This window comes from Diachasma alloeum, unplaced genomic scaffold (assembly GCF_001412515.2).
Source record: "Diachasma alloeum isolate Michigan unplaced genomic scaffold, Dall2.0 Dall_scaffold_01104, whole genome shotgun sequence".
Classification (NCBI taxonomy): domain Eukaryota; kingdom Metazoa; phylum Arthropoda; class Insecta; order Hymenoptera; family Braconidae; genus Diachasma; species Diachasma alloeum.
Genome location: NW_021681215.1, coordinates 17,392 through 36,786, shown reverse-complemented (window position 1 = coordinate 36,786; position 19,395 = coordinate 17,392). Strand labels below are relative to the sequence as shown.

The window sequence follows — 19,395 nt, the reverse complement described above, 5'->3', positions numbered from 1 at the left end:
TTTTTTTTTTATTAAAGATCTAGTTGTATAGAAATTCAAATAAATGATCCTCTTTCGCTCAAGACTTCATAATTCCTTCTCTCCCTCTCCTTTATGATCAACTAATTTACAAATTAAGACAATAAGAAGTTGTATGAACGAAAATGGGATAATCAAGCGGATGAGTGAATGCAAAGGAGGTTTCATGTTGGATTTAAGATTGGGAACGCATCCCTGTTATCGACTGTATCCATGATAATAGATGAAAATTTCTTTACCCACAGAGCCGACCTCTCGATTAGTTCATGCGCGCTACCGCTATGAAATTCTGTTTGAACATTTCCCATAAGCCTGAGCAATCTCCCCTATTATCTCTGAGGGCGGCGGGAGCACTTACTGGCGGAGGGGACTAATATGATGAGACACATGACGCCCAGCCCAACGAATGACGTCAGGTTGGTCTTTGGTCAGGTTGTTCATGGCGTACAGGGCATAGTGTTGTGAATTATTGACTTTGTTCAAGTTTCGAGTGATTTCGGGATAAATAGAAGTTGTTATGAAAATCATGGCGTATTACTTGATCCTTGTTGTCGGGCTTGTTGTTTGTTTTATGACAGGTATGATTTTATCTCAAGTTACGAAATCCGTTGACGCGCCCAGTTTTTGATCATATATTTAGTTTTTAGAGTGGGGATATGAAATTTAGCTTAGAGGTTAATGATTCAAATTATTGTTTGTATTCGGATGATTTGCTAGAATAGAGGACTTGATGAGTTGAAATTTTAAGGAAGTCGGTGGTACTGATGAGCAATTCCACATCCAATCCAAAATCAGATGTGCTGGTTTTTGATTCAGTCCAGGATTTTTTCTGAAGAAAACTATGCACGACACACACTAAACCTAAATTTTTCGATCGATTGAAAATTTTTTCATTGAGCTATGAATTTGTGAAAATTTTGACTTTTTTCAAGTAAATTCTGATTGCTTGCCATAACATGAGATAACTTGATTTGCTAGTTGAGAATTGAATGTTGATTTTCACACATTGAAAACGCTACGATAGGATTCGTTAGGTTACGATAGGATTTCGAAAAAACTGTAAAATAAAACTAATTGAATTAGATTTATTTGAATTTTGAGACCGTTATCATCGAATCAATCGTTTTTTTAATCAGCAATTACTAGGAATGCTCATTTTTTTGCTTCTGAATGGAAGCATTAAACTCGTTCAATGGTGAGATTCTTCAGTTTTGCTTGGAAATTATGTACAATGGGTTGAAACGAGAAAATACGAAGTTTGATGACTATGTGTTTATGTGCGGGTGTCCACCTGATGGTCAACTTTTAGAAAACCGATAGAATAAAGGACTAAATAATTCCAAAAAATCAGCAGCATCTTTTCAGATTATAGGTATTAATGATGACTAACTCTGTGCCCAAGTTCAGTCCAATTGACCCAGGTATTTTTGAGAAATCTGCATTTGTTTTTAAATCATTTTTCGCAAATATCTCGAAAACTACTCAACCGATTTCAATCTTTTAAATTTCAAAATATGTGTCTGGTCGCCCTCTGTCTCATTTAATTGAAATATATGTACCTTTCCATTCAACGTTTGCAAAATATTTCAATTTTTCTGTTTCTCGCTTAAAATTCTTGTACACACTCTCATTTAAAAAAAATTAATATATCAAGTTGAAGTTTGGCATGAGTTTCCTCTCATCACTACAATGTTTCGTATTGAAGATGGGCTGAATCGGATGATTAGTTTAGGAGGTATTCAACTTTGGGTCTAAAGTGATTTTGACATGATTGCCCCGTTGAATACGGAGCGTTCCATACTATTTCAATCGGCTTTTTTTCGATTTCAATGAAAATTGAATATGATATAGAAGTGTTCCAAAAATATTTTGAAATGTCATTAAGAAAAAATATTTTTTTTTGAAAGTTATGAGAAATCAAAGTTTGTAGGTTGGACCAGGTAGGTAATTTTTTTGAAAATTATAACTCGATAAATGTCAATTTTATCAAAGAAGTGCAAAAGAACTTTTTTATTCAAAACATGTGCGAGTTTCGGGAAAAAAAAATCCAGACTCGGACAAGTGGAATTTACAATGAATTAATTAATATCCAAATTGAAAAGTTAAAACAAAGCATGACAGCATGCTGCAAAAAATTCAAAAAAAAATGTTATAGAGTAAGTATCGAAGAATTGTCGGTATAATTGACGGTCTCTAATCTCCAGTAGTTTCCGAGATATTGAGTTTTTTATGAGGCTCGACTGACTACAGCGGAGCTATCAGCTTGCTGCGTTGAGTGGACTTTGTACCATCACCGATGCCTAGTGTAGGTTCTTAGTGTTTGGGGAATAAATATATTGCAATCGATTATCTACGATTGAATTCAATTGTGAGTCAAATTCAAATTATGACACATTATCTTAAAAAAATAAAATTCATCAATTTATTAACAAATTCTGGGAGAATATTTACAAATGTACAATATTACATGCATCAGACATGGCTATTTATATATTATGTATATCGGGGGGAGGGTTGGGCATGTAAAATACATGCAGTAAAATAACTAGTATTTTACACGTAAAACCATTGATATTACACTCGAGGTTTTGGCATGTATAATACTCTATGTATATTACTCGATGTATAATACTAGGTATGTTACGCCCGAAAGGTTGGTCACATTGGGTAAAATACAAATCGTTAGCTTAATAGCACAATACCGTAAGTGCAAAAAAGTCCTCAGACAAAACTTCGAATTTTAAATTTCTGTTTCCATATTAATTTCTAGTTTCTCATGTTTAATTGAATTGGCATATATTGGCATTTATGTTACGCTGTTATTAAGTTGATGCAATGCTTAGTAACTTTGTAAAATGTCTGTATCGATGAACGAAATATCGATATTTTTCAAACTTCCACTACCCAATTGTTCCAACGTTTCCGGTTTTGTAACAAATTTCATAACAACTTGGTTTTTATAAAAAATTCCACGAGGGTCAAGGATCACGAGGGTCTTGTTACAGGATGGTCAAATTTCACGAGGGTCAAACATCCGGAAGTTCACGAAGGTAACAAAGGGGTAATCAAATTTCACGAGGCTAACAAGGGGATGTTTAAATTTTACTTGCCCATCCCCTTGTTACCTCATGAGATTTAACCATCTCCTTGTAACCCTCGTGACCCTCGTGATATTTGACCCTACTCTTGTAACCCATGTGATGTTTGACCCTCGTAAAATTTCACCATTCCCTTGTGACCCTCATGAAATTGGACCATCTCCTTATAACCCTCGTAAAGTTTAGTCATCCTCTTGGGACCCTCGTGATGTTTGACCTCCGTAAAATTTAACCATTCCTTTGTGATCCTCGTGACTCTCATCAAATTTGACCTTTCCCCTTGTGATGATTGACTATCCTATCGTGACCCTTGTGACGTTTGACCCTCGTAAATTTGACTGTTCCCTTGTGACCCTCGTAAAATTTGACCATCCTCTTGTGACCCTCGTGACGTTCGACGTTGGGACCCTCCTGGCCCTCATCCCCCTGCGACCCTCGTGATGTTCGATCTTCGTGAAATTTGAATACCTCCTTGTAACACTTGTGACCCTCATGACGTTCGAGCCTCGTGAAGTTTAACCATCCCCTTGTGACTCTCGTGATGTTTGATCCTCGTAAAACTTGAACATCCCCTTGTGACCCTCGTGGCATTCGACCTCCATAAGCTTTTAGATATTTTTTACATTTTATACTTTCTTCCGGCTGAATGTAATAAACCGTACATTACATTTTAGACATTTTTTACATAATTTACGTGTATTGTACGTATAAAGTAAAAAACCCTAGAACTGACCGATTTACTCAACCCTGATCGGGGATAACCTGCGACTGGCGCAGTTTCATGAAAAACTCAATATTTCGAGAACTACGGAAGATTAGTAAATGCCAAGTGTATCGGCAATTCTTCGATACCTACTCTATAAAATATATTTTTTTTAGAATTTTTCGCGACATGCCCTCATGACAATATCAATATCATGGTCAATATTTCGAGAACTACGGAAGATTAGTAAACGCCAATTGTATCGACAATTCTCCGATACCTACTCTATAACATATATTTTTTTAAGAATTTTACGCGACATACCCTCATGATTTGTCGTTAACTTTTTAATTTGTCTATTGATGTCAATGAATTATCATTGTAAATTCAATTTTTTCGAGTCTGGATTTTTTCCCCGAAATTTACACCTGTTTTGAATGAAAAAGTTTTCTGGCACTTCTTTGATAAAATTCATATTTATCGGGTTATATTTTTTTTTAAATAACTCACCTAGCCCAACCTGAAAATTTGATTTCATATAACTCGAATTTTTTTTTTTTATAACCATCCAAGATATTCATGGAATAAATTCACACCATATTCAATTTTTCTTGAAGAACGGTTTTTTTGAGAATGGGGAACGCCCCATATCTCAAAAACTACTCAATCGATTTCAATTCTTTTTAATTTCAAAATATTTGTCTTGATGCCTTCTATCTCAAACAAGGAAAATTTATATACCTATTTATGCAAATTTTTCGAGATATTTCCAATTTACGGTTTTTCGTTCAAAATCTGTGTACGCATTCTCATTCAAAACAAGCAGGGGTAGAAGCCTACTTGATATAAGACGAATGATCGTTACGTTTTTTTTCTTATTATGCTTTTTTTTCTTTTTTTTTCTACCAATTTCATTGATAGTAAGCTTCCGAAGGGAAGCATATTAGAGATTAAAAGATGAGAACCAAATTCGATAGTGAGCCATCAATTTTTTATTCTCAACTCGCATTTGTAAAATCATCATTTTCTCTTACTTTTCTTATCAATAAAAGTATGTTGTTCTATTCTGATTCAATTATTTCCTTTGATTTGTTTCCATTGGCAAGAAATATGAATTCCACTCAAACCAGATCTCCACATTGCCACTGGGAAAGAATGGTCCGATGAAATCCATGCTATCGTCTAATTTTTTAAATAATGTCAGTATATTACCTCACCCTCGCTCAATGCAATGATCCATACTGTACAGGATGTTCAGAAGAAAATATTTAACCTTTTAATAAAATGGATTTATGCAAAAAAATTAATATCTCCTAAACCACTGTGCCGATGGCACTGATTTAAAGTACGGACCTTTGGTATTATAAGAGAGATATACATGTCAAATTTCAACTTCATATCGTTTTTTTTCACAAGTTATCAACCGCACAAGAATGAGACAACAAAAAAAAAGAAAAACGAGAATATCTCCAAAAGGTTGTATGGACGGGTATATATATTTTCAATGATCTAGATAGTAGCGATCGAGACGGATATTTTGAAAAAAGATAATTTTTAATTGGTCAAGTAGTTGACGAGATATTTGACAGAATAGATTTTCACAAAAAATTGAATATCTCGTGAACCGCTCGACCGATTGACCTCATCGAAAATAAGAACCGTCTATGTTACAAAAGCTAGCAGCATACCGAATTTCAAGTCGCTAGCTCGTTTTTTCATTGACTTATCGCGCGTACAGTGTTTTTTATGAAAAAACGGATAAACGGCAATATCTCCAAACTTTGCACAAATCGGTATATATGATATGAGTGATCTAGATAGAGGCCATCGAGACGAGTAGTTCGGAAAAAAAAATTGAAATCGGTGCAGTTGGCGAGATATTGCGGAAAAACGAAATTTAAACAAGTGATTATATCTCAGGAACTACTTCACCGATCGAGCTGAAACGAAGCACCAAAGTGAGGCTCATTCATAGCTATCATGAGCCGAAATTTCAAATTTTTACCTGCAAATTTCACTGTATTTACGTTGAATTTTCTAAAATTGAATCACCAAAAACCCGAATCTGCACACACATACATACAGACACCCCCCTAAAAACATAATTTCTTTACGTTTCATGACTTTGTGGATCATTTGGAACCAAAATTAGAGAATCGAAAAATCGACCAAAAACAATGCTTCCCTTCGGAAGCAAAAAAGGAACATATCGACCTGAAATTCAGCATAAAGTTTCCTCTTATGATTGTAATGTTTAGTATTAAAGATGGGCAGAATCGGATCAGTAGTTTAGAAGATGGTGAACTTTGTGTCTAACGCGATTTTCTTGAATATCTTAAAAACTACTTAATTGCTTTCAATTTGATGTCAAGTATTATGAATCATATTTTTTTAATCATGTCAGCAACCAATGAGAAAACGCATGCATTTTCACAGTGAAAGTGTTTTTTTTTCACGTAGTGAAATTTCATGGAATGGAGTGAATAAAAAATTGAACAAGTGGCGTCTCAGTTATTGGGTGCGTTGATAGCGATACGTTGAAGTGGGTGTGACCCGTTGAGCGGGTCGCAACAACAACTTCCCGGTTTTTCTATCATAATTTTTTATAGGAAATTGAATTGATATATATATATATATATATATATATATATATATATCAATAACTCACCCCTGATTTCGTATATATATATATATATATATATATNTATATATATATATATATATATATATATATATATATATATATATATATAAATGACCAGAAAAATGACCAGAATCCAATAATTCCCTTGTCAATTTGAGTATAAAATATATATGGTTTATCAAAAACGGAGAACGGTACTTGCATGAAAATCCGAAAAAGGACCAGCGTCACGATTACGGATTGTCCTATTGGGGATCAGAAATATTATGCAAGATTTTGAAGAAAAATAAATACCCTTCAACATGGTATTTGAGGAGTTATATATATATATAAGAAGGGAAAAATTATCAAGTTTTGAGCGAAATATTTAGCCACTGTTATTGATAATTTTTTGTTCATTTAATTTTAACAAAACAGTATTCGAAAAAAAGACCTTCACCACGACAGAACAGAAATGAGGCTGTTTCCGCGCAAAATTGCATGAACTATAGTTGAAGTTTTTGCTTTTGGATCGCCATTTTTTTTTCATAAACAAATATAAAGATCATCCCGAAACTGAAACATCAATGTTTTTATACTGTTTGCGCGCTTTCGCATTATTGTTCAATTCTCGGCGTCGATCTTGCAGATTTCGGCCTTTTTCTTGAACTAGGCAAGACGTGCGCTTCGCGCGCGCTAGTTAGGCTGCGTGGTTCTGATACTGAATTCGACACTAAAGAACTGATGCAAATATTTGTATCTGTTCTTCAATCTCGAATTCTTGAGTCAAATTCTTGATTGCATCGACTGATCGAACTCACTTGATAACGGCACCAATAAGAAACTACATCAAAATTGCAATGATCCCAGCGAATGGAACCAATGTAATGTCTATACACAGAAAAAAATTCTTGATTCATATCGAATATTACGCCCCTAATCGAACCGATTAAGATTTAATTAAATCAAGAATCATACCAAGTAGATTTCATTAATTTGGATTGAGTATATCCAAACAAATCATAGTGATTTTTTTTCAATAGAAAGATCAATTTTCGCCTAAAACTTTCATAAGTCTGCGAAAAATGGCTGAAATAAAGTGGTTGATCTCTCAATTTTGAGCTTATTCAATGAGCTTCATGTCGGACAGAGAATTTCTACAAGTTATTCTACGAAAAAAAAATCCGAAATAACAACTTTCCAATTTGTGACTTACAAAATCTGACACATACACCATATAGCATACAACCTGCATCGTCACAATTGGAAGAACGAAAAATGCCCTCTAAGGATGACCTGTTGATTTCTCCGCTGATTCGATTTCACAACTGATATGCGATTTTTACTGATAACCAAGTCAGAAAATAATAATTTAGGACAACACGATGAGAAAATGTGAAATTTTCAATTTGTGACATGCCAAATTCGAAACATAATTACCTGTAACAATGGATCAAGTGGATGGAATGAAGAAAAATCATACGTAATTTTGAAGACCTCATTGAGATCTTCAAATTGGTGTGAAATAAATCTACATTGGCCAAGTACAAAGGTCCAAAAATCCTATTCTAAAAAGAACATACACTTAAAGTCGATAACTATCGATATCTCTCAAGTCTGTCACGCTTATTCCTCATTGGCTCCAGTCGTCTGAGGCGGCAAATTTAATTCATGATGATTAATTTAATTTTGAGATTTTCAATTATAATTGTTACAATTACAGCGCGCAGTAGGGCGCGTTCGGTCTCGTGTATGAAAAGGCCGAATTTTGGGGTATGACATGAGCTTCGGAACACCAACAATCTCCAATAACTTCATGAAAATTCAATCAAATCGTATTCTATACATCACAATTTGAAGAACCAATTATACCCTTCAAGATGATACGTTGACTTCCCCGCTGATTCAAAACAAAGAGATAGAAAAATCCAGCCAAAGTTAAATTTGCAAGTTAGACGCGAAAAAACAATTTTCTTGCAATAAAAGAAGAAAAATGAAGAAAAATAACAATTTTCTGCCTATAAGTTCCATAGTGAGAATGAGAAATGACCAGAATCCAATAATTCCCTTGTCAATTTGAGTATAAAATATATATGGTTTATCAAAAACGGAGAACGGTATTAGCATGAAAATCCGAAAAAGGACTAGCGTCACGATTACGGATTGTCCTATTGGGGATCAGAAATATTATGCAAGATTTTGAAGAAAAATAAATACCCTTCAAAATGGTATATGAGGAGTTTCATTCGCTTCAGAAAATCCAATCCAAACAGACTTTATGATAAAATCATGGAAATTTATTTTCTGAATAGGATCTTTTATAAATGAACGGAAATTGCAGATAAATGAATGAATCAGGGTCCAATGCTGAAGTAATTCAATGTATTTGCAGCTTAGTATGAAATACGTCCATAGATTCGGACAGAAACCGAGAAAGTTTCGTCATTGAGAGAAAGAAATTGGCACTTTTCAAAACGTGACATGCTAAAATCGTTACATCATCGTTTATAACAATTCATCTAGTGAATCGAATGGATAATATAAAGTATCAATATGAAGATCTCGATGAGACCTTCAAGTTGACATGTGATATATCCTCTCTAGTCAAATCTGAACCCTAGATAAACGGTAAAAACTGTAATTTTTTACGTGTGACATAACGTAAAGAATGGAAACAATCTGCAATAATGGATATGAATTCCATTGGACTAAGATTGTCATACATCATTTCGAAGAACGATAAATATTCTTTGGGATGGTATATGAATTGTTTAACTGGCTGGACCGATAGTTGCAAAGAAAACCACAATCCAGGCTGAATTTACAGTAAAATCGTAAAATTTCATTTTCTGGATAGAACCTTTCATAAGTTAATGAAAATTGAAAATAATTGAATAAATCAGTGGTCAATTCGTAGGCGATTTGATATATTTTCACCTAGGTATGGGATATCCTCACATATTCCAATAGAAACCAAGCAAATCTTTCTATTTAGGAGGAAAAACACGGAATTTTTTAAATGGAAATAATCTGCAATAATACAATGAAAATTGGAGTAAATGACATTTATCATACACCATTTTAAAGAATATAAAATGCCCTTCAAAATTATGTATGGATATTCCCATCCAGTCCGCATAGAAGTACCAAAATCCCCAACCGAAATGAATTTTTGGAGTAAACCATAAAAATTCAATTTTCGTGTAAAAATTCTCAAAAGTCGATGAAAAATGGAGATAATTGGATAAATCAAGGATCAATTCCAAGATAATTTGATATATTTTGACCCAAGAATGAGATATCTTCCCAGATTCCAACACAAATCAAGCAAATATTGCTAGTTAAGAGGAAAAACACGGAATTTTCAGAGTGTGACATGCTAAAATCGCTGCATTATCGGTTACAGCAATTAACCGAGGTGATGGGGTAGATATAGTATCTAAATTTGAAGATCTCGATGAGACCTTCAAAGTGACATATGATAAATCTCCGTTGGTCAAGTCTACCCACGTAGGAATTTGACCGAGGATTCAGCCGCAACTCGGGTACTCAAAACTCAACCTCGGCTTGACGCTGTACCCGAGTTCACGGCGCGTCACGCCGCTCCATACCGGTTTGGAGCGCAACGCTAAGACGGCACACCCCGCTACCTGAGGTTGAGCAGTGGCTGAACGCTCGAAACTCAGCTCCGACTCAGTCGTCTCGTTTCGAGCGGAGGGTGGAGCAAAATCGAATTAGATCATTCCCCAGAATAATCTTAAAGGTTTCTAGGAATTTTCCTTCCCGGAAAAAATCTCGCAAAAAAAATCCCCATTGCCCCAAATAAAAATACAGAAAAATCGAAACAAGTCCATTTGACGTGCCTTCATTCTTCAAAGAAAAAAAACACAGAAATACCTTTTGTGAATCACTCAAGAATATCATTTTTGAATAGTCTTGATACAACTGATTCAATTGATTTTTAACGTCTCATTAATAACACAAAAATCTTTTCATTAAAAATATTTTGTTCAATGAAAATATGAGATGATTCAAATTTCAGTTCAACTCCACGTATGAAAAAATTTAATAGAAAACCCTAGCGAATTCGCTAGAAAATTCTATTGGATTTCTATTGAATTTTCTATATGTTCACTTGGTGATCCTGACATGTTTGTGGCATCAATGCTTCATCTGTGATAAATTTTGGATGAAAAATATTTTTGAACAAATTCCATCGTGTTCCTTTTCCTTTATTTAAGCATACACTTTTCAAAAATTTTGCTGAAATTTTCGTTACTCTTCCAGGATTTTTTTTCCATCATATTTCAGTTCCATTGAAATTCCAAGGAATTTCGTCGTTCAAAATTCATAATATAATGAAAAAATCATTGCGAACTGTAAATTTCAGTTCAATTATTACCTGAAAATTAATATAAATTGGGAAAAATCCAGTAAACATATTTTTTAATATTCAATTCGTGGAAAAACCAACGTAATTTGTCACTCAATATTCATGTTTTTATGGAACATTCAAATATATTAAGGAATACTCGTCTTAATGCTGCTAAAAAATTTGGAATGTCATTGGATTTTTAGTGATATATGAAAGTTTATGATTTTTCATCTTTAAATTGTATTCAATATTACCCTCTTGTAATTACTGATTTACTCTCCATGAATTTTTAGTTTTTTTTTTCAAACAGTGAACGTGTGTCTGACGATTCAAACATGAAAGTATAACTTTATAACAAAGAAGGTTTGTTCTCATTTTTCCAGTGACTATTTCTCTAGATGTTGCGAGTTGTGTTGAAAAAAAAGAAGAAATTCTTTATTACGTTTTTGTGAGTTATTTTACATCGTATTTCAAATTAATACCACTGGACTGATTTATACCACTTCAGCTTTTGCTGCGCTTGTGATTACGTTTACTTGAAAATCCATGTCCGGTGGCCATTCAACTATAGGCTATCCAGTAGAAGTTTATCCTTCCGAGGGTACCCCCGCTCGACGTAATTCCCACTCACATGCTTGGACCCCACTCCAAAAATCCACGGATATTTTTCTGGAAGATAACCTATAAGGCCCAGGGAAGCTTCCCGAGGGCTAGTGTAATGGAGGCTGAAAGCGCATGACGCGGCTCAAATTCGGGTAGGCGTGTAGCTTGCCCGAGCCGGGGTGGAGCGGCGTATTTCTAGCTGGGATACTGTTTCTTACCAGAGCTCGAGCGGCGCGATTCCTACACGGCTAAGGCCTCGATAAATAGTAAAAACTGTCATTTTTGAGGTGTGACATAACGGAAAAAATGGAAACAATCCGCAATAACTCGATGACAATTGGAGCAAATGACATTTATCACACATCATTTTGAAGGGCATTTTATGAATATTCAAAAAATATGATTGTATGAATATTCCCGTCTAGTCTACTTAGAAGTACCGAAAAATCCATCCAAAGTTAATTTTTCAAGTAAACCATAAAAATTCATTTTTTGCCTAAAACTCTTGTAAGTCAATGTAAATTTGGATGAATCAGGTGTCAATTTGAAGCTTATTTAATAAGCTTTCGAATGAGTCTACCATGTGTATGCTACGTCGAAGAGGAAGCCGCGAATTGATGCAAAAAGCAATGGGTAACCTTCAGTTACGGACACGGATTTTTCCTCGCACTTGTGCCCAAAAACAACCACATTACCTCCACTACCGTTCCGAACAGTGAACTCGGCAGTGAAACTTTACGCACTAGTAATACAATATAGTATTAGGGTTCCAATTTTTCGCATGGGTGAAATTCTCGTTTGATCACAAGGGTCGAATAATCATGAATCAAGTGAAATAATCCAGTCTCTTCCGTCTTACTTTATGAAGGTGAAATATCGCCACGGTCGCACTTTGCAAGGATCATAACTTGCAAGGACAAAAAGATCACAAGAGTGATATAACAAGGATCAATCGGAAGAAGCAGGCAGCACAATCACAAAGACGAAAATCGGACGAATGCAAAACGTGTGAAATAATCAGAAGTCCCTACAGTTTGACCTTTGTGATCATTTGACTCTTGAGATTGTCGTGCAGGCTTATTTCATCCATTTGAAGTGGATGATTGTACTGCCTGCCTGGTACGGTTGACCCTTATAGTCGTTTAACCCTTGAGATTGTCTTGCCTGCTTTTGTTTGACTTTTATGATCATCTGACCCTCCCGAGTCATGATTCTTACGACGTTTGACCTTCGCGAGTCATGATTCTCATGACGTTTGAGCCTAGCGTGAAATCACCCTGGCGATCCACGATCCTGTGACGTTTGACTATCGCACTTCAATTCTTGATGCCTTGCCTCTAAGCCTCAAAGATTCTTTGACCCTCAAGAACGGTTGTTCATTCTGATTACTCAACCCCACTCTCCCCTGGGACCCTTGTAACCCTCGTGTCCCTACTCATTACTGGGTCAGTCTCTTTCGTTGAATTCCAAAAGCACTTGATCCTTGAGACCATCCTCCTCCTTCACCACTTGACCAGTACTCCATACCCAGAAAAGTCGAAAGTCGCCGGCCCTGGGGATATTTATACTGGGTTCGAGTATTGGAGTTGCGCTTGTGGCAAAGGTCAAGAATGTGGTCCAGATTATTTATTGCAAAATCGAATATTAATGGGTCAAATCTGTCTAGGATACCCTCGCAAAGGAGGGAGTTTGATGGGTTGTGGAGGGGGTTGTCGGAATGACGAATTTTCGTCATTTTGCGGAGCGTCGTTCTTTTGGAAATGCTGATGATTTGTTGTGTTCCAGACTTAGCAAATAGGAGAAGGGGATGGACATAGTCCAGTATTGGTCAGCATATAGTCTTATAAATTTGAACATGTTTAATAATGAGACCTTTGTTTTTGTAAGTAAGGCTTCGAAACGTGGAACCTCTGGCAATGCATTTTTTCTTTACAATACTGGCATGAGCACTGAAGTTGAGATTGTAGTCAACCTCAACTCGTAGGTATCTGGTGTGAGGGGATGGGAGGATTTGGGTGTTTTAGAGAGTGATATGGGAGTTGGATATTTGTGAGTTTAGATAAAATTGAAGGTATTGGGATTTGGACGTGTTGAGGTTTAGTCGTCATTTGTCAAACCATGCTTGTATTACATCTGCGAGGTCTTCGACTTTTCTAGTTGCTGCGTCCCAAGTTTTTCCATGCGCGATGAGCGCAGTGTCATCTGTGAATTGATCCCGGTATTTAAGGGGGTTGAGGTTTTGGAAAGGGTTGGGAAGGATGTCGAAGCAGAAGATGTTGTACAGTAATGGGGAGAAGAGGGAACCTTGAGGGACACCTTATTGGGGTGGAATTCTTGAGATTGGGTGCTTTTTATTTTTATGGACAGTCTCCTGTTAAATAGGAATTGTTGTATGTATAATTTTGATGAAATATGTGGGGGTGTTTAATTCATTTGTTTTGAAGAGTAGACCTTTGTGCCGAATACTGTCAAAGGCTTTCTAAACGTCTAGGAGCAGAGGTTGGTTTAATGTTGTGTTTGGCGGTCTGGATATTCGATGTTAGCATTGTGAGAGGGTAGAGAGTAGATTTTTTTTCTCTAAAGCCAAATTCGAAAATTGGGATGTTGTTAGTGGTGACGGAATTTAGTCTTTCTTTTATGATTTTTCCAAACATTTTGCTCAGAGAAGGGAGGACTCTCATACTGTTTGTAATTCTCAATTGATGACTGGACATTCAGGTACAAACGCAGTCCGTTGTTACCAATGCAGTAGTGACGCAGACGCTGATGGTGAAGATCTCTGTGGCGCCTACCGAAGATTCGACAAGACTAAAAACATAGCAATTGACTGTAATGACGAGGACTCCCACATGCCCGGCACATTTTGCGTCAAGGAGGTTCGCCAGGGTCTCCGTGGCTACGTTTGTAAGTATATTCAATACAAAAATATGCTCAAAACACCTGTTCCCATATTCCACTGACACCGACATTGCGGAAAGTAAATAAAAATTGAATTGAAAATTCTTTTTGTGCAGGGGATGGACGTTGGCGTCAAGTAATACGCAGATGTGCATCAGTAGCTAGTACTGGGGTAACCGGAGTATGCAATTGGGGAGTTTATGACAACGGTGTATATTGGGAGGAATGCTACTGCTCCGACGACTCGTGCAATGCTGCCGCAATAATTTCATCAAATTTTATTCTGCTAGTTTTATTGTTCGTTCTACCATCGATATACATGTTCACGTAGGAGATTGAATAAGAATTCCATCGTTGAATATATTCCAAAAAGAAGAGAAGGGGGAGAAGGATGAGTGGATGGAGAGAAGAATACGGGAGTTATTTCCCAATAATTGATACGATTTTCCGTGAGAAATAATTGAACATTTGATTTCTGCTAAACTTCTCCCCGGCATACACTGAGAAAAATAGTTGTTTGAGAAGTACGTCTCTACTTGTATGAAGAAACTCATTGCTTGAAAATCACCAAGAAAAGAATATCTTACACTAAGGAAAAAAAACTTTTGTTAAGAGATTTTGTGCTTGGCCGAAAAATAAGGAGAAATTGGTCCACAACAATAAAGCGAATCACCGAAACACGGCAAGTGGTTTTTGCATGAGAATATTTTGTATTTGAGACTAAAAAACTATTGTGTAAATTGATTAAACAAGCCTTGCTTTTAGAAATCACTTTCTTGACAAGTTTTTTCTCAGTATAAGATATTTTTTTGTTAACAATGTTTGAACCCTGAATTTCGTGATACAAATAAAGACGTACTTCTGAAAAAACTTTTTCAGTGTAACGGTTATCAATTCGGTTTAATTGAAGTTATTTTTCTTTCTTTTGAAATCACTCCATTTGGGAAATTATGCGCCTTGCAGCGCTTCACTCTCCCGTCACGCGGATCGATCTATGAAGTCTGGAAATGAAAATTGTTCTATTTCATATATTTCAAGTAATTTTTTAAAAATCAAAGTTCCCTTTTCTAGGCCTCCTACACACTTCAAAATTATATATCATATTTTTAGAGTTTTTCTAGAGCTTAAACAATGTTATTGCAAACAACTTTTTAAATGTAGATTAATTGCATGAAGACTTCTTGATTCCCATAGAAACTTATTTCCTGTAACTCGACCGCTCGGAGACTCCGTACTAAAAAGCGAGTTGCGTTCATCCTAGGCGGGAAGCATGATTCACTCTTTGATCAGCATCATTTAATTCAATTTTTTTCAAGGAATGTTAAATTATTATAATGGTTGACATTCATAAAACCTCAACTCAAGTTTAACTCTTAAACTTGATCATTAGATCCGTCAGCATGAATACAATGCCTCCCAACGGCGTTAAACAATGCTAAATATTATTGAAAACGTTGGAAACTTCTAAAGTAACTTCAAGAATCATTTAATTTCTTTATTTTATTCATTCAACATTAATATCACCAAAAACTCCAGTATTCTTCTCCCGCCAGCGAAGAAAAAAATCTATGGTGGGAAGCTACCAAGAATTGAAATATAACAATTGAAGTATAAGAGTCTTGGTGTGTCCTCATTGTTCAAAGAACAATTGTTCTCATTGTTCGAAGAATAATGAGAAGGGGAGATTGAACTCATGAAATATCTGAAGAGTAACGATGCAATACAGACAGAGATTTGAAGGGGTCCCCTCAGTAGGGCAAAACGGCGATGGGCGTGCGGGTGAGTGGATCGTAAAATGGTTAAATTAGTGAAATTATTTTCGAGAGAGATGAAATATCAAACATGGCGTACGTTGAATAGTGAGACATCACGCCTATTATTTTTATCGTTAATTTATTTAACAAATTAGCCGCAAAACTCGATGAGACTGCATTCCCTTATTTTTGAGAGTTTAATATAGATAATTATAGCTTCCTTTGTTGTCTAGCACATTGTCGTTTTGTAGCGAAAATTACTGAGAAAAGACCCCTTAAAGCTTCGCCCGAATAGTTAAATGCATGGAGACGGAGCTTTAAGGGCCAGTTTTTGGTTAACTTAACCAGCGTTAAAACCTCGATTAAAGTGAAGGCTAAGATCTCTGATTGGTTGAACTCGGTGGTGGGGGGGCTCTTAATCGTGGTTAACTTAACCAGCGTTAAAACCTCGGTTAAAGTGAAGATTAAGATCTCTGATTGGTTGAACTCTGTGGTGGGGGGGCTTTTAACCGTGGTTAACTTAACCAAAAAACTGGCCCTGAGACAGTTTCAAATCCTTTTCCCTTCGGTCATCTTTTACATTCAATGGAATCATCTTTTACAACCCCGCGATCAAATGTATATAATTAAATCCAAGTACTAGGTTAAATTAAGTATTTTTTCAATGAAACCGTCCATTTTTATAGACTTTGTTTTAAGGAGAAATTTTGATAACGATCTATTATTGTACTCTTTTCGTAAACGTTTTTATGATTTTCGGGCAAATGGTAAAGAAAGAGATCCCTTTAAACTTTCGAATTGAATGTAAGACAAACAAATGACTTTTTCTTTAGTTCGTAAAATTGTTGATAGAAGAGGTCTTTTGAAGTTTATTGAACCCAGTGGTTTCAGAGATATTGTAGGAGTGAGAGATCAATTCAATAAGAGTAGTTTGCTACATAGATCCAGAAACCCAGTACAGATTAATTCTCAAATATCGGCAAAACTAGTGGGTTTATAGAGAAACGTCAAATGACCTTATTTGTAGTTGACAATATGCTCTACGAGAAAAATTTTCTAATAAATCTCCTAAACCCGTTTTTCTTCGAGATAGCGATCCTTTGACCATTTCTCTAACAGAATAATTGATTGATCCACTCGTTAGGGATCATTTATTATTTGGAATGCTGAAATATTAGTGATTTCATGCAGCTTCCGCCGAATCCCATTTTTTAACTATTGAGTAACAAATGTTAAGTACATAAGTTAGTACAAATATAGTAATACTGCAGTATAAAAGATTTAACTGCCTTGAGTGCAAACTTCATTACAATTTTATAAATGAAAGTGGAATAAATTTTTACAAATAACACGTTGTTTGTACAATATTAATTGATAGATTTCTGGCAATTGCAGATATTTAATCTGAAACTATTCAGGTTGAAATTGTAAATTCATGGACCCACTGATCTCTCCTAGTCCTCATAACGTAGATCATATTGATTCTATATGTTCAGCGGTGACAAGTTAAGGAACTTCCGCAATAAGTATATGGGAGTAGAAGAAAATGGACTGCAGAGCTGAAATTTTGAGAATATATGTATCATCAACACAGAGTCTTATGGCACCACTTCTTAAAAAGTCAGAAAAATATGGTCAACAATGGAATAAAAATCCAATCGCTTCACAAATAGAACCGTATATATTTCGGGAACATATTCCCACAATTTCATCATCTGTCACCACAGAGATTATTTGGCATTCTTAAAAATGTACGGTGTAGTCATGAAGAATAGAGACTTTGTTTCAACATTTCCATTTATTACATATATTATATGTTCTAAATTATACAATTACGCAAGAAAAATCAATGCATTGGGCTCGCCAAATAATAAAACGCCCCCTAAGCTCTAAGGGCTTGAGGTCACAGCCCCAAAATGACAAGCTTCAGAGTACTACAAACTTACGAATAAAAAACTTCCTATCATCTGGATTTCTTATTTTCAGATTTAACAATGAAATTAAAATGTAATTTCACCTTCGGTCGACACTTCTGATCAGGCGATATAATATTTTCGTACAATTTTTTACAGCAGAATTTCTTCAACAAACATTAGCAATATGTCGAAAAATCATCGACTACATCGATATAATTATAATTGTGCGATTTATGTCTATTTTCTTTTTATAACCGCGCCGATGTAGTCATATCAATTACTAATGCGGCATATTTAGAAATTGTAATAATAAAACAAAAAACTATTATATTGACTCTTGAAGCCAGTGATATACCGCAGCCACGAATAAATATCATACTGAACATTTGAATACAAAATAGTTAGGCAGCGGAATTAATTAATGCCTCCAATCAAGAATTACTTCAATGTACTCTTGAAGATATGACTACTCTTGATGAACTAATATCTTCTTACTTGTATTTACGGTAAAAAATTGATAACTGTAACGTCATTAACTGTAGTCTGAGTATACCGGCGGAATTACAACAGTATTTGACGATTTTATGTGATTAAAAATGATAACGGATATGGATTGTAGCCAAGAAAATAATCCGAAGAATAATATATCTACCTATGAATTTTTTCGACGAAAATTCCTTTAGTCTTCAGCCCTTGGATTACTTTAACGGGAATTAGAACTTGTAAGAACCTTTGCATTGATCTCCTCGTAGGAATGGAACTAGCAGAATCCATGAAATTGTATTATTGAGCATGACGCTGAAAAATCAATAATGGTAGGTATATAACTCCCGTATAATTATACTATCGTACAACATGTATTCAACTATTCCAATCCAAGAGCCTATTCTTTAATGTAATTTTTAGTTTGAGATTGTTCGAATCAGGCGCCTAAAAATACTGCGGATTTTCGGCTTGGGTACAGTCATCCCAAAAACAAATTCCAAGGCGCGTGGTAAATCTCCGAAACGTAAAGTCACTGAGTGGTAAAAATATCCGAATATTGTATAGTAAGTGTTGATTGTGCCAAGGCATTTGAATTGGATGAACACTATAGTGGATGAATGGTGAATTGCACAGGGGAGAGGGAAAATGGGTTTCCAAAGGAATAAGAATATGAAAATAACTGTTTGGTTTTTCAGATGAACTGACGAATAGACCGTTCCATAAAATCCCCGACAAGCAGATATCTTGGAGAGTGTAGACATGGAGCTGATTATTGTAAGAGTTTATCATTATTGGACTTTCGAAAAACATGTGAATTGATTTCCTACTGTAAAGACGAAAAAAGATGCAATAAAATCCACGAATGAAAATACAGGAGCAATTAATTTATTACGCAATGACCTATTATCTGCTCAGCACATT

General features: G+C 35.4%; 1 protein-coding gene across 1 annotated transcript; it reads left to right on the top strand.

Moving 5' to 3' along the window:
- The first annotated feature begins 413 nt into the window (after positions 1-413).
- On the top strand, positions 414-17,443 carry LOC107045883. Its single transcript, XM_015268290.2, has 3 exons — positions 414-596; positions 14,139-14,324; positions 14,435-17,443. Exons 1-3 carry the CDS (start codon positions 536-538, stop codon positions 14,647-14,649), a joined length of 462 nt encoding a protein of 153 aa, XP_015123776.1. The 5' UTR covers positions 414-535; the 3' UTR covers positions 14,650-17,443.
- The last annotated feature ends 1,952 nt before the right edge of the window (positions 17,444-19,395 follow it).